The sequence below is a fragment of the Danio rerio genome, chromosome 20 (assembly GCF_052040795.2).
Source record: "Danio rerio strain M-AB ecotype USA chromosome 20, GRCz13ab, whole genome shotgun sequence".
NCBI classification, from domain to species: Eukaryota; Metazoa; Chordata; class Actinopteri; order Cypriniformes; family Danionidae; genus Danio; species Danio rerio.
Genome location: NC_141040.1, coordinates 26933191 through 26949016, shown reverse-complemented (window position 1 = coordinate 26949016; position 15826 = coordinate 26933191). Strand labels below are relative to the sequence as shown.

The 15826-nt window shown below is 33.7% G+C and overlaps 1 protein-coding gene across 4 annotated transcripts in view; it reads right to left on the bottom strand.

Annotated features, from left to right (window-relative positions):
* Window positions 1-734: 734 nt before the first annotated feature.
* Window positions 735-15826, bottom strand: part of usp46 (ubiquitin specific peptidase 46) — a 42579-nt gene continuing 27487 nt past the window's right edge. The window contains exons 5-12 of one of the 4 annotated variants that reach the window (XR_015517400.1): window positions 13561-13637; window positions 13363-13446; window positions 10691-10888; window positions 10337-10415; window positions 8300-8873; window positions 3137-3224; window positions 2401-2894; window positions 1002-1531 (exon numbers count right to left, since the gene is read on the bottom strand). Coding sequence is in view for 1 of the 4 variants with exons in the window: in NM_001244981.1 (NP_001231910.1) it covers window positions 8772-8873; window positions 10337-10415; window positions 10691-10888; window positions 13363-13446; window positions 13561-13637 (540 nt within the window). In the remaining 3 variants the exon portion in view is untranslated. 4 annotated transcript variants of the gene reach the window in all.

Below are 15826 nucleotides of genomic sequence, written 5' to 3'. Positions count from 1 at the left end.
TATATTGTGATAGGAATTTGACTATATGTGTTAATGACTATTTGGAAAGAATTTATAATTTTAGATTAATTGCGATGATTCTGTAAGAGAGAATCTGTAAGCATTAAATATAAACAATCAACAAGCACAGATAAATTCAATGAGGAAAAAGATACTAATGAAATAACCAGTGTTTTGGTTTCCAATGAGTCAAACTGTATTCAAGTAGACAGTAATTGAAGAATCAAATGTAAAATAATACTGCATAGTCTTTTATAGTTTGCATAGTGTTTTATAAATAATTCAATAAATTTAATCGTTATTAATTTGTCAAAGGTTAAAAATGAAGCAATTTCTTAGGCTTAATTGCTTTTAAAACAGTCATCGGCCTTTAAAAACACTTGTGAAATGATATATTATAATTCAGAATGATATATATTATTTATTAAACTAGGAGTGAACAATGTATCGTTTCAGCATTGTTATTGCAATGCTATCATTGGCAACAGTCACATCACGCTTATACGCATTGTTGAGTCTGGATTATATCATTCTGTTTTAAAAGCATTCAGGCATAAGAAATTGCTCCATTTATATCTGACAAATTAATAACGAAAATTTTTATTGAATTTTTTTATAAAACAAAGACTATGCAGTATTATTTCACATTTGATTCTTCAATTACTGTATACTTGAATAAATACAGTTTGACTCATTGGAAAACATGTCTGAACTGATGTTTTTGAGTTTTTTTTGACGGTTAATATACATCTCCATGAAGAATTCTGTATTAATAAGCAAATGTAAGTTTGTATTAGTCAATTTTAAGAAGAAAAAAAAGCCAGAATTGCTAGACATAAGTTCATATTTTTTAATTGTAAATTATGAAAATTCTTAGTTTATTCAGTGACAGAAGGAAATGACAAGGATTCTGTAAGTTTCTAAGCATATTTAATGTACACTGTAAAAATATCTGTTAATTAAAAGTTTCCGTATTTTGTTTTTTTTTCTCTTTATTTATTGCTTTATGGGAGCTTGATCTCTGCTCTCTCGACTTTTGATGTTGAAAATTCAACTTCACAGTTTAACAAAGTGACTTGTATTGACATTTTAGTAGTTTTAAATAATGTAATGTTTAAGAAATCATATATAAATAAATCTGTAAAGTAGCAGAAAATGTACTGGCAGCTTATTACAGGCTTTCTGTACTGTAATATACAACACCAATGCAGAAAACATATCACTGTAAACTTTTAAAATGTTAAAAGTCACTTTTTCCAACTTTTTAAGGTTAAAGGTTGTCAGAAGAATTTTCAAGGTCTTATAATGTGATTCAAAAGCATAAATAAATCTGGAAAATAAAAAAATAGAAACATGAATCACAAAATACAGAAACCTGCTAATTTATGGACATTTTTAACAGAGTAGAACCTAGAAGGTAATATATGGTTTCAGGCACATTGTTGGTGTTCAAAGGAGACCACCAGACATCTATATACTACTTAACAAAAGTCTTCTCGCCCATCCAAGTTCTAGGAACAACAAATAATAACTTGACTTCTAGTTGATCATTTGGTATCAGATGTGGCTAACATAAAAGTCAAAGGCTTCTAGATTATATGATTATGCCTTGACTTTTAATTATGATAAAGGTCTGACTTCGCCTAGACAAAATTGTAGTCACTTAACAGAAAAAAATGTACAGTATAAAATATAAAGTCATGGAGCAGTGGGAAAAGAATTGGTATAGTGTTTGACTCCCACAAACTTGGAGGACTGCATCCATACAGCACATCTCTGCAATGACTCCAATAACTGATTAATAAAGTCATCTGGAATGGAAAAGAAAAAGCTCTTGCAGGACTTCCAGAGTTCATCAAGATTCTTTGGATTCATCTTCAGTGCCTCCTCCTTCTTCTTACCCCAGACATGCTCAATAATGTTCATATCTAGTGACTGAGCTGGTCATTTCTAGAGCGCCTTAACCTTCTTTGCTTTTAGGAACTTTAATGTGGAGGCTTAAGTATGAGCAGCACTATCCTGCTGAAGAATTTGCCCTCTCCTGTGGTTTGTAATGTAATGGGCAGCACAAATGTCTTGATACCTCAGGCGGTTGATGTTGCCATCCACTCTGCAGATATCTTGCATGCCCCATACTGAATAAAACCCCAAACCATGATTTTTCCTTCATCAAACTTAACTGCTTTCTGTGAAAATCTTTGGTCCATGCAGGTTCCAATAGGTCTTCTGCAGTATTTGTGATGATTGGGATGCAGTTCAACTGAGCATTCATTTAAAAAAAATCTACCTTCGGCCACTTTTCTAAATGATCAACTAGAAATCAAGTTATTATTTGTTGCTTTTACAACTAGGATCAACGACAAAACTTTTGCCAAGAAGTGTTGATCTTTTTTTTAATACATTCCTACATCACACATGGTATGATGAAGCATCACTTAAACTACAGTAGGTTTTGTTTCACAAACAAGTGCAGAGAAGAGAAACAGTAGACAATATCTTGCATACACTTTCTTCAAGCTGATCGGTTTGTGACGCACATAGTGTGATGCATACATGTTCCCACAAATGTTAAGGTCTTACACACACACACACACACACACACATTGATTTTCTAGATAATCATGACTCTTGACTCATGTTGCAGGTGTTGCTTTTGTTTTACGTGTGTAAAGACGTCACACATTTACCTTGCTTTTACACACACAGCATATCAAACGTCTCCTTCAGGAAATCCCTAAAATGTTTGCTGGTGTTGATGCATCAAGCAAATAAAGAGCTTACTGTCATTTTAAATTCTTGTCATTTTGCTAGTTTGATGAGTCTATTCTTTTCCGTCACTCCTCCTCCCCAAGGCCTTCTTCTGTGTCTGTACAAAATTGCCATCTTGTTAATCACTGAAGGGGAAAACAAAAAGATTTGTGCCAGGCACTTGAAGCAGGGGAATAATTAAAACGAACACACAGAGAACAAACAAACAAACAAGCAATCGAAGGAATAAAAAAAGCACGGTTGAGTCACAGCTGGTAAAGTCGTGTTTCATTTATTGAGGAAAGGAAAACAAACCAAAAGAATCTCAGTCAGGATTCCAGTTCCCATGAGAAACCTTTTTGGTTCTGCTATGATAAAGTGCACTTACAGTTATCACACCTTCCAGTAGAGTTCGAGTCCTGGTGTTTCTCTCTCAGACACACAAACACACACATTGTACATCTCTTTTTCTGGACCTAAAAAACACACGCATTAAAAGAGGACAAAACAGATAGGTGTGTTTTTTTTGCATAAAAGGTGTGTAACTGTAAAAAGTGACATAAACCCAGATGTTCTTGTGTGAGGATTCGATCCACAGTATTAAGCAGTTACAGTACTTTTAGTTCAGGCTACGCTACAGAACAACAAAACCACCCAGGTCACCACAAGGGACCTGATCGAAATTATCTGTGACAAAATGCTTTTTTTATTTGCATCCGTGGCTTCCCCATGCAAATAACCAGGACAGAATCATCTAGTGTTTTACAAAATATAACTTAACGTGTCTACATAATATTTATGTACAGCTTCATGACACAAATATATCTCTTCTATTTTCCAGTTCCAAGGAGTGTGAGATTCCCACAACAATTTTGGCACATTTCTGATCTCCAAAACAACAGCCATGGGAAGAGAAAACATTTGCTGCGTCCCAATTCGCATACTATCCATTCTAAATAGTATTCAAAAATAAAATTAGTATGTCCCAAATCATAGTAAAAGAGTATGCCAAAGGTTCTAAGATGGTTTACTAATTACGAAAAAAAAAAAAAACGAAGTGTATAAGCGTCCATACTCTAAACACTAACATTGCACGTTGGACCTGGAGGTGGAACTACAAACACGGCTGAAAATTGTAAACAAACTACAAACATGGCGGATGCGCAAGACCAAACGTCAAATAGAAAGGCTTAGGTAAAGTTGTTTGAATGACTGTTAATCAATATCTAGCCAACTGGAACATATTTAAACCAAGTTTTCCATGTATATTTAATCTGCAACAACGTGAACTTATTTTAAGATATGTGTGTACATTAACGTCTGAACGCATAATTACCTGAAGACCTGAGGAGATTTATCTGCTTTTTAAGACTCGAGAGTGGCAGATTATCCTGTGTTGAGATGATTTACAGGGGATATTAACAGAGCCACATAACGATCTGTTAATAAGTAAGTAGTATGTTCCAAAACTTGCATACTCTTCTGTTACACACTCAAATGTGTATATTTTTCCTTTACAAAAAAACGGATACTTTTAGGCATAGTATAAGTATGTGAATTGGAACGCAGCAATGGTCTTGGTACCAATAAAACAACCCTATACAGCAACATATGCTGCTCTTTTTGAGAACCAGACATTTGTGAAATGCAAATGAAAAATGAAAAAGCTACTATCCCCCAAAAAATAAAGTCAGCATCTGTCAAGCCTTGAGAAACAACAGGACAAACACTGCATAGTCAATCTCACATTGTGTTGTTACAGTGTTCATACATCGGTATTGCATGTAGTTTGGCTTTAACATATAATGATGTAGAGGAGTGTAAAAATACAGACCTACAATAGATACTAGAGCACATGTGGAGTAATGAACGAATCTAGAAAACACCTGTCCACCAGTTTCTTTTCTGCGTATCTACTCTAGTGTCATGATGAATGTGCAGAAAATGTAGAAAGAACTAAAATAAAAAAGTACTTCAGTCATGGGCTACTTCCACTCAGAGTACGGTTACTTATTTAACAGTATTTCTGAGAGAATAAATTAGTAAATGTTACCTAAATTACACATAAAAAGCTATACATTAAATAAGCAGAGTACTCATCATTAGTGTTTCTGTGAGAATAATTACAAATGAAATAAAAAAATCTAAATGTGCTAAAAAGATTGAGCATGGAATGTTTATTTTATCCCTGTATTGCACATCATTTCCCTTCATCTTAAGTCAGCCTCTTCCATATACATATATACAAAATGAAATGTTCGTAATTTATGATCAGTACACTTCCCCGCACTGTCTTCGATAAAACTCCTAATTTATCCAAAGGCAGACGCTCTCCTAACAGTACAATGTATATTAAATATTAAAAGCCCTCTTGGATTAATGCCACAATAATTGTGTGCATGTTCTTAAGTGACGTCCTATATCAGATACTTTACATACCGCATTGCAGTAATCTCAAGGCTGTGGTTGCATTTCAAGTTTCTTCTAAAATGTCCTAGACCTTCCGTATTCTAACAAGTATTGATAAAATGAAATGCCACATCATCTTGTGTATACAATGTCTATTTAGTTGAAGAAAAGGTGGATTTTATCATGGACTCAAACAACTCAATTTCATGCAAAAAAAAAAAAAAAAGCAAGTTTACAAGCACATTTGTGTGTGTGTCTGTATTATTTTGTTAGCTTAATCTTAAAAGGCTAGCAGAATTGAGGACAGAGAGAAAATGGTTAAGGGGAAAAGGGAAGGTGAGACTAGGGGTGTGCGATATTAACAATATTTTTGTTTTTCGATATTTATTGGATCCTAAAATTGGTTTCCAATCATTTCAATAATTTTGTGCTGGTAAAAATGTTCCACTCCAGCCTGGCTTGTAACCATTTTTATTGGCAAAACTATTGAGACTGTGACTATTTTTACATGGACATCAGAAATCGAATTATTTGCCTTAATCCCATTAAGAAAATAATATGATTAAGGTGTTTACATGAGTTGCTTTTTGAATGTTTCTTTCATGATCCTGTTTTACATGTTATAGCACATAATTTGATTAATGTCATTGTATCACCTCGCTATCCACATTTCCTCTGGAGTTTCAAGTAATTTCGGATGTTTCATTTTTAATTATTCAACTTAAATTGCAGATCGGCAGTTTCACTTTCATTAATAAACATTTCATTTATGCTTTGGTGTCAAACTGAGGTATTGGATTAGAGTATGAAGAAAGGACTGTTGTTTTAATGGAATTTAATACTGCATACTGAATGGAAAAAAAAAAAACTTTACTGACTCGGTAGGTGCAGAGAATAATGTCAAACAGCCATATGTGTATGGAATATCCTGTCGTAAAACACAGCAAAAAGTGCTACATGATGGTAATAGTTTTTATTTAAGGTGTTAACATGTCTGTACTGATCTTCAATAATGCCACTAAAATAGGAATACTCCACATCTTACTTCGATTTATTTTTATTTTTAGTTTGATTACGATTTTGTGCAGATTAAGGTTATTAAAAAATAAATAAACAAAAATCTCTGTTTACATATTAGACTCTTAATCAGTGTATTGTCTTAATCATATTAAAATCAGATTATTAGTGTCCATATAAACATACTCACTATTATATCTGAACTCATAACTCAATCATGAACTCAGTATTAACTTGTTTGTAGAACTTTTGAATAAAACGGTCTAGCAGTTGTACCCAAATGCTGATATTTCGGAAAGCAGCACTGTTGCTTGTATAATATTATTGAACTATATCAGGTCTTACAATGAATTCAAAAACACAAACCCAAACAATCTTTCTTTTCCTTTTATGACTAGTATTAAAGAGTCATTCAAACAGGATTCGAGTGTGTTTTCTTTGTAAATTAATTGACATACTTGATAATGCCAGCGTATACTCATGGTCTACGGTTCTCTAAATCTTCATAGTACTTTATTTAATTGATACATCTAATGCTTTAAACAAATTCCAAATTATGTTTTATTGTATTGTTTCTATAATTATGGTTTAACGCAAATTTGTCTGTTTGGTTTTGGTATTGGTGTCTATTGTTATGATTTAGTGTGAATTTTCGTTTTGTTATTTGTTACAGTTGTTTTAATTTAATTGTATTGGTTTTGATGATGATTTGACGTAAATTTGTAATTTTTTTTGTTGGTTACTACGTTTGTGGTGGCTTTTAGGGATCTAAATAAACAAACACATAAATAAAACAACAATTATCGTATTGTATTGTAAATATCGCACACCCACAGCCGTAAGAACATAAGAAGCCAATCAGAAATTCATTACGAAAAAACGTGATTTAAAAAAAATAAAAAAAGGTAAGCTTGACTATACTAATCCAAACCCTAAGCACAACTATGACTGAGGCATATAAGAGTAACGTACAAATGAGATCATACTAATTAGCCACCACAATGCCAAATAGTTAATGAGAACTGCTTCATTCAACCCAGCTGGGGTAGAAACTAAAGGTTCGAGTGAAAATTAGTGGGATTGTCTGTCGGGACAGGCAGATTTTGTTGAACTACGCACCAACAGCAAACCACAAGGTTGTTATCAGACACGTCTGTGTAAGGCCATTACCTATGGTGGAAGTTAGGTAACAACAATGCTAGATAAGGATACAATAGAGACAAAAGCAGTGATTCAGCGCTGCAATGCTGTACTTTTTCTTTGTTTTTCTTAACTATTTCTGAATGAAATTCAAAGTCATTTCAAAGCAGCTGTCTGCATTTACTGTCTAAATGCAGGCACAAACACACGCACGCACACACACTTGCTCATGTAACAGACCAACATACCAAAATCCCTAACAAATGGTCACACAGTGCAAACAGCCAATCAGATGACCAGGACTCAACAAGGATGTTTGGATTCACCAGCTACTATATAAGGGGCAATTCACACAGAACAAGTTTTTGTGGTTTAAATGAGGTATAAAAAGGCTAAGTATACTATGTTTTCAATGCAAATTTGCAACGAATCCATCCAATTTGTATATATATATATATATATATATATATATATATATATATATATATATATATTTATGCAGCGAGTATCCTTCTGGCCTCAACCCAGTACTAAGAAACACCCATACACTCTCACATTCAAATATGCACTCATACACTGTGGCTAATTTAGTTAATCTATTTCACCTATAGCGCAAGTCTTGTGGGACTGTGGGAGACCTCGGATCACCCGGAGGAAACCCACAAGAACACGGGAAGAACATGCAAACTCCACAAAGAAATACCAACTGGCCCAGCCGAGACTTCTTGCTGTGAGGCAACAGTGCTAACCACTGAGCCAGCGTGCCAACCAAGCATAAAAAGTTGAATTTCCTTTAACTTAAGAGCAAAACTTGAATGCAGCAGTTAAACATCTAGTTCATCGGGACAAAGAAAAACAATGCAAAAGCAGCTTGATGTAATGCAAAAACGAATTCTGTGTGAAAAGCCCCTAAGAGTTGAACGAAGACTGATGGGTGGGCATCACAGCTTAAAACATCTAAAGTGACGAGAAATGGGTGCCTGACCTTTAGCCAGGTTTCGAGAGAGAGAAACCCTCTTCCTTGTTTCAGATACCCAGGATGAGAGGCACTTTCCTGGGCAGAAAAGAAGCAGTGACTCTTGCTAAAGTACCAGGACTCGTCGCTCCTTTTGTAGCTTTTTGATTCCTTCAAGTTTTCACAAGTATTGTTGTTGAATATTTCATTTTTTTTCCTCTTCATGTTGCTTTTGTGTTCTTTATTGTCGTTTTTTGTTTATAAAGTGCCTTTCAGATGCAGGTGACTGACTTAACGGTCAGATTTGAAGATCATATTGGCAAATGGGGTAACAGAGGGCTTTTGGCACTCAGTCTCAGCTGGAGACCCTGAGTATGAGATGAGGAAAAGGAGAGGGATGTGGAAAGGGAATCTAGCGGATGTCATCTTCACATATACTCTCTATTTTGATCTCTTCTCTCATTGTTCTTCCTCTGCTTTTCATTTGTTTCCCTTTGCTCCTTCATTCTCTGGACTGATAAAACAAAATGTATCCCGACTCAGAGTTCTTGGAAATGTCAGAGGTCAAACCGTAGAATTCCTCTATCGCCTGCGCATCTATTTTCTGTGGAGAAACGGAAGGATGGATAGGGAAAAAAGAGAGAGCAGTATAGTTTTTGTATAGTGCACGTGCATAAAAGTTTTTATTTTATGTACACTACCTGCCAAAAACATTTGGAACCACTAAGATTTTTTTTAATGTTTATAAAGAATCACATTAAGGCTGCATTTATTTGATCCAAAATATGCTAAAAACTATTAAATTGTGAAATATTATTACAATTTTAAAAACTGTTTTCAAATTTAATTTATTTCTGTGATTCATAACTGAATTTTCATTATTATTACTTCAGTCTTTAGCTCCTATTACCGGCAATTTTCCGGAAAGGTCTGTATGTCTGAACAGGCCCTTTTTTTTCGTTCCGGCTATTTTCTGGAAAGAGAAGTTCAAAGAATAAGTTCAAAATAATAGCTTTTATTTGCAATCTTTTTAAAAAAAATGTTTATACAATATTAATGTATACACTTTCATGCTTGAACAATCTATTGTGATGGATAGCAAAGTCTGATTTTGTCAAGTATGATGTAATCCTGGATTAACATCTATGTTGATCCTGAAACATCATTTTATACGAAAATGTAATCCATACCTATTCCCTACCCCTAACTGTAACCCCAACCATAACTGTTAATTACTCCAAAAATCAGAGGGGAATATTAGTTGGCTAACAATCAAGTAGAAGTGTATAAACCTATCCGTATAAACCTAACCGTAAGCCTAAACTTAACATAAACTGTAAACGTTTCCCTTAAATCTGATTGGAATGTTGTTCCAGAATCAATATAGATGCTTGTACCAGGAACATGTCTTCCTTGTAATCAGGTTCACGGTGACGGATAAAAGTAAATGTATTTTTAATGTTACTTTTTACTTTATTTTTTATCAAATAAATGCAACCTTTGTGTGCAGAATAAGCTTATTATAAAACATTCAAAAATCTTACGGATTCCAAACTTTGACTGGTGGAGTGTAAATGCAACCCTTCACAAGCACTGTATGGTGTGATTATGCTCCTTCATTTGCTTTGTAGAGAATTTTTTTTAATGTTTACCAAGTCTTATTTATTTAATAACTATAATACAATTTAACTATAATAACAAAACTAATATAATTTACATTTTATAATGAATATAGAATAATACAACTAATATAATTAGCATTTTATAATAAATCTATAATAATATAACTAATATAATTAAACATTTTTAATAAATCTCTAATAATATAACTAATATTATTTATATTATATAATAAATCTCTAATAATATAACTCATATAACTTACATTTTTAATAAATTTATAATAACAAAACTAATATATTTACATTTTATTATAAATATTTAATATTATAATATAATTTACAATTTATAATAAATCTAAAATAATAATATAACTCATATAACTTACATTTTATAATAAATCTATAACAATAACTATAATTACATCATAAAAAAAAAGTTGCATACCTCCACAATGTCGTCATCAAACAGCAGCCAGAAGCCATGGCTCTTCACGATGGTGATGTAATGCCCTCTGTTTGGGCCACTAATACACACAATTACAGTGTTTATATTCAGTTTCTATTTAAAAAATGCAAACATTTTGTGAATAACACATCAGCATTACTCTTAAACAAAAAAAAAGACATATAATCTACTTTCCCACTACTGAAAATATATTGGCATCACGTAATGTTGAGACTCCAACTGCTCATATGATCAGCATTTAGAACACATGACTTAATGTACCAAACTGGCAGACAGCGTTAGCAGTGTCTGTGTTTATACGTTGCAGATGTGTGTGTTTGACAGTTCTCATACCTGCCACAGTGGACCACCACAGCGACGAGGTCGTACATGCGGTCGAGATTGACAGCGTCCCCGGAGGTGTTGAAGAGGCGTAGCTCCAGTGGAAAGACCACACGATAACTCAGTTTAGTGTACCGATGAAGCTGCTCCATGTACTTAAAGCGCTTCAGATGAAGAGCCAAGATCATAGGCAACTTCTTCACACGCATACTGCAACATACACACACACAGATGGTTTGCACAGAGCAAGTCTAACAGTGTCTACTAATCTCCTTTATTGTGCTTTAAAATACAGCATTCAGTGTAAGAGGTCATCAAAATTACGGAGTCAAACTCTCATTATGAATCACTGAAACTACGCTTTGCATGCATATTTCTCCTTAGGTATTTTGGAGCTTACTAGCTTATCCGCTTGTTAAGTGTGATGTCCTAAAAAGCAGTTTCGGGTCCAAGCGCTATATCAAACTGTACGGGAAGGCTCAACAAATGGTAATAAATGTTAACAAATTGTTTAAAAATCACTAACACAATACACACAATACACACAATACACACACACACACACACACACACACACACACACACACACACACACACACACACACACACACACACACACACACACACACACACACACACACACAAACACAAACACACACACACACACACACACACTGAATCCATGCCTAATATCAGACGACCAGAAACTGATCATTTTTTATGAATTGTTAAAAATTGGTGTCTGGCACAGCAAGTCCAGAAACTGTTGTGTACACCATGATTTTATATAAAACTCCCTTTAAAGTTTGGTATGACTAAAAAGTGGTCATAAATGAATATTTTCTCAATTCAAATGAGTAGCAGTTGGGACCCGGAAACCTTACAACTTAACAAGCAGATATATTTAAAAAACAATATACATGAGCAATTCCTAGCAAATGTCAACCTTGCCATGGAAATAAAAATGTTTTCACCAAAATAGCGAAACCATTTCTACATTTTTTTTATTTTTTCCACATTTTTTCACCAAAGTCACACAAGGGACAATTTCACATCAGTCACACCCATAACTAAAAGTGTCACATCCATAACAAAGCTTTCCCTCAAAAATGACAAAATAAAAAAAAACAATCATTTTGTTCTATCGAGAGCCAACTCTTATCCTTTTGATGAACATTATTTATTTTGGGTTGTGCAGTTTAATTCACAGAATTTCTACAAAGTATTTTGTATACTGTAAACTCGCTGACTTTTTTCGTCACATTCATAACGCATGTTATTTTCCTAATTTAAAGTATAAAAAATGTTTACAGATTGAATTTTTATTTTATTTTATAACTCTGTGGTTAGTTGTTTTGGAACATATAAACAAATGTTTCAATATAATGTTAACGTATACTTTCTCTGTGAATTTATGTTTAGAATTTTTACTGCAAATGTCACGTCTATAACGCCGGAATATAGTTTATTTCACAGTGACGTTAAAGCCAAATTTGTCTTCAGGCTTTTGTCGCAAAACCAACATAATAATGCATATGACAACAGCTACTGTACATCACATACCTCAACAAAACATTTTATAATGATGGATTTCTTTAAATAATTCAGTTCATATTATCAATATATAAATATTTTTATGTTTTTAAGGGAAGCTCAAGAAACTTTAGTATTAGATGTGCTGTTACAAGGACAAAAGAAAAATAACACCTATTTAAAACACAGGACACAATACTTCTGTGATTTTAAGACTTAAAGTCCATGTGAACCGAAAGTTGCTAGGAGGCGCGCCTTTCTATTTGCGGATTATTCCCTAATAGCAAACTAACGGTAAGAGAGGTGTGGTTAAGAATATTGTGGATGAAACCGTCAAATTGACTTTTACAGAGAGGGACTGCCACTCCAAACATGAAAGAAAATGGTCAGACTTTGACTGAAGATTACCAAAACAAACGTTTTTTTCAGTGAATTAACTTGAACAGATACAACTAAAGTGTTCAACTAAAGAAAAACAATGTGCACTGGCAAAATAATGATTGTAAATTTTGATTTCACACAGACTTGTGTACCTGATGGTAAGATTAAAATAGTATGAGATGACCTCATCACTAATTTTTAAAGCTTAACCCTTGATTTGGCTCGCCATGCCATCTGAGAGGAGAAGGAAAATGATAGGGATGGTTTTGAGATTGTCCATTTAAGTTTTATGCAAAATGTTTGTTTGATTTATTTTTAAAAGCTAACAGAAATTAATTGTTTCAATTAAATTGTGTAAATTAATCAGATTTAGTTTAAATGTACACACTGCCACCCGACAATGCAGACTTTGGTGAGCAAATCAAGTCCAAGGCAGATTCTGCTTGACTAGTGTATTCAGCATTTAACTCCACTGTGTTATAAATGTGATTGTTTTTGTTTTATTACAATAAGTTCTAATTAAAAAAAATATATACTGCATTTAGTTAATACAATTTAAAGTAATGTTTTCTATTTACTTTGAAAAATTATTAAATAAATTAGGAAATTACCCATGGCAATTTTTATGTAATACAGTTTGGTAAATTTACCTTTGGCACAGGGCTCATAATGATATTTGGTAGTTGGCCCTTCATACAAAAAAGTTTGGGCACTCCGGATCTAAGCAGTTAGCTATAGTTGTTAAAAGGCTGATTTGCAATATTACTCACCGTTTCTGTGCCTCTTGTTTGCTACAGCACATCTCACAGTAGTATTTATACTCGCTGCACAGGGTCTCTGTATTACTGAAGTCCCTGTAAACAACACCATTAGACAAAACACACATGAACGCCGGTGGAAATAAGCTAGTTATGCGCATCAGCATGTGTGATTAATGTTATGCGTTTTGTGTTTGTGCATATGTCTACCTGAGACAGTGTGTTATTGAAGTGTTCTGCTCAACATCTACAGACAAGTCCAAAAAGTCTTCATCCTTGCTACTGACCTGCAGAAACAGAGAGCATGTAAGTTCACAAAGAAGAGAAAACACATCTCTTCAGAAATCGTGATCTTCTTTCCCACAGAGACAATATTAGCCGTCTCTGAGTGTTAGTGGGAAAGTCATTTCTCCGAAAACCTTTTTCTGTGGAGTGTTTCAGCAGAATGGGCTGAACTCTGATGACCTGATTGTCTCCTGTTGTTTTGCACTTATTGCAGAAAGATGTGAGCGAAGGTGTGATATGGTGTTAGCACTCCACTGTACTTGAGCAGTAGAGTGCTAATGCGGAAAAAAGTAGGTTAAATGAAGACTGGAAAGTGGGCCACACGGCAGAGAAACCAAAGTTATTTTCATCAAATAGCAAAGTTCAAACGAATGACCACTCATAATGATTTAGCAAAAACCATTACACATGATCACATATGTTTGTCAGAATTATTTATAAATCCTTTAAGTTAAGTTCACTATTTTCCTGAAGATGTTACATATCAGCATTTTCATTTGAATATGAGTGACTAGTTTTTATCATTAAATTAATTAATTGTTGCGATTTAATTTTAATTAGAATAGTAGTAATTTGTGGCTTTTTAAAACAATATAAAGCCCATATCATATGGACAAGTCCAAAATGGCTTGTTCCCAAGAGCCGACCCCGCAACCATACAGGACTAAGGCCAAAGAAAAAGAATATATATACATATATATATATATATATATATATATATATATATATATATATATATATATATATATATATATATATATATATATAATAAAATATATAGAGGTTATATATATATATATATATATATATATATATATATATATATATATATATATATATATATATATATATATATTTGAGGTTAAACTAAACAAAATTATTTGGCAAATAAACTAAATAAAATCATATTTCCTGAAATCTGAAAAATTATTCAAATGTGCGTGTCTATATACATAACTAACAGAAAAAAACTCATTGCTTTAAAATATAAAATAGCAAACACACAACAATTAGGATAACAGAACCATAAAGCAACACAATTTTAAACTACCATTAAAAAATGCTTGATAAAATAATAATATTATCTGTAAAATCATTACTTATCATATTCTTTTACACCCGGCGCAATGTGGCGCAAGGCACGACGCATGGAGTGACGCAATTGTTGTTTGCTAGTTTCAGCTTGGTTCAAGAGTCATTTTGACGTTTTGCGCCACGCTGTTTAAATTGCAAATGCATTTGCGCTCATATGTGCGCCCATAGGCATTCTGGTCTAAAAAGGAAGGCGTGTTGAGGTGCGTTGCTATTTTGAGAAATATAATAGATTTTTCAATAGACCAAAACAAAGCCAGTCTAAATTCCAGCGCAGAGCGTGTTAGTTGTGCACCTAGTGTACACACTGCTTAATACACACATGATGTAGAGCAATACGTAAATATATATATATATTTACGGGGGGGGGTTCCGTTGAGGTGACTGCAGTGTTTGTGTTGTTATGACAACTTTGGAGACTTTCGCAGATGGAGGAGAGACTTGTGGTTACTGTTTTGAGTTTTCCGGTGCTGTATGACTCACAAATCTTAAATCTCTCAATATTAGTAAAACAAAAATTGACTGATTTAGATTGTGTTGTTTTATGAATGGGTTATATGTACAGAAGTGTTGTTCAGCCACTGAAATTTCTCGTTGAAAGATTGATGTGACTATTTCAAGTTTTATAAGAGACCCTTTACAGCATCAATAATGTAGATTTTTATTTAGTTTAACTACAAAACATAAGTAAAAAGCCCTATTCCACCAAGCTAATCTCAATATTCGCTCTGAAGTAGCATGTATGTATGGCTTAGTAATGAGTGTAATTCCTGGATGCTGCCGACCAACCACTAACTACATTTCTTACTGGCGAATAACATGAGCTAGTGGGTTGTCTGCTGTCATGTCATGGTGCGTGGGTTCGTGACTTCAGGATGTGTGGCATTGAAACAGTCCCTTCTCTGCAGTCCAAAGATAATATGCTAGCCGGTTAGCATTTTGGCAGATAACCTTCTGCACCTTTAATGTCAACAGCAACACTTGTGCACAATACACAGCTGATTCAGTCTTTGCCTAGCGACATAAAATGCACACCACAATTCTTTTTCTCGCGTTTTTGAAACGTAGAAGTGCATTCGGTGTGATCGGCCCCTAAAAT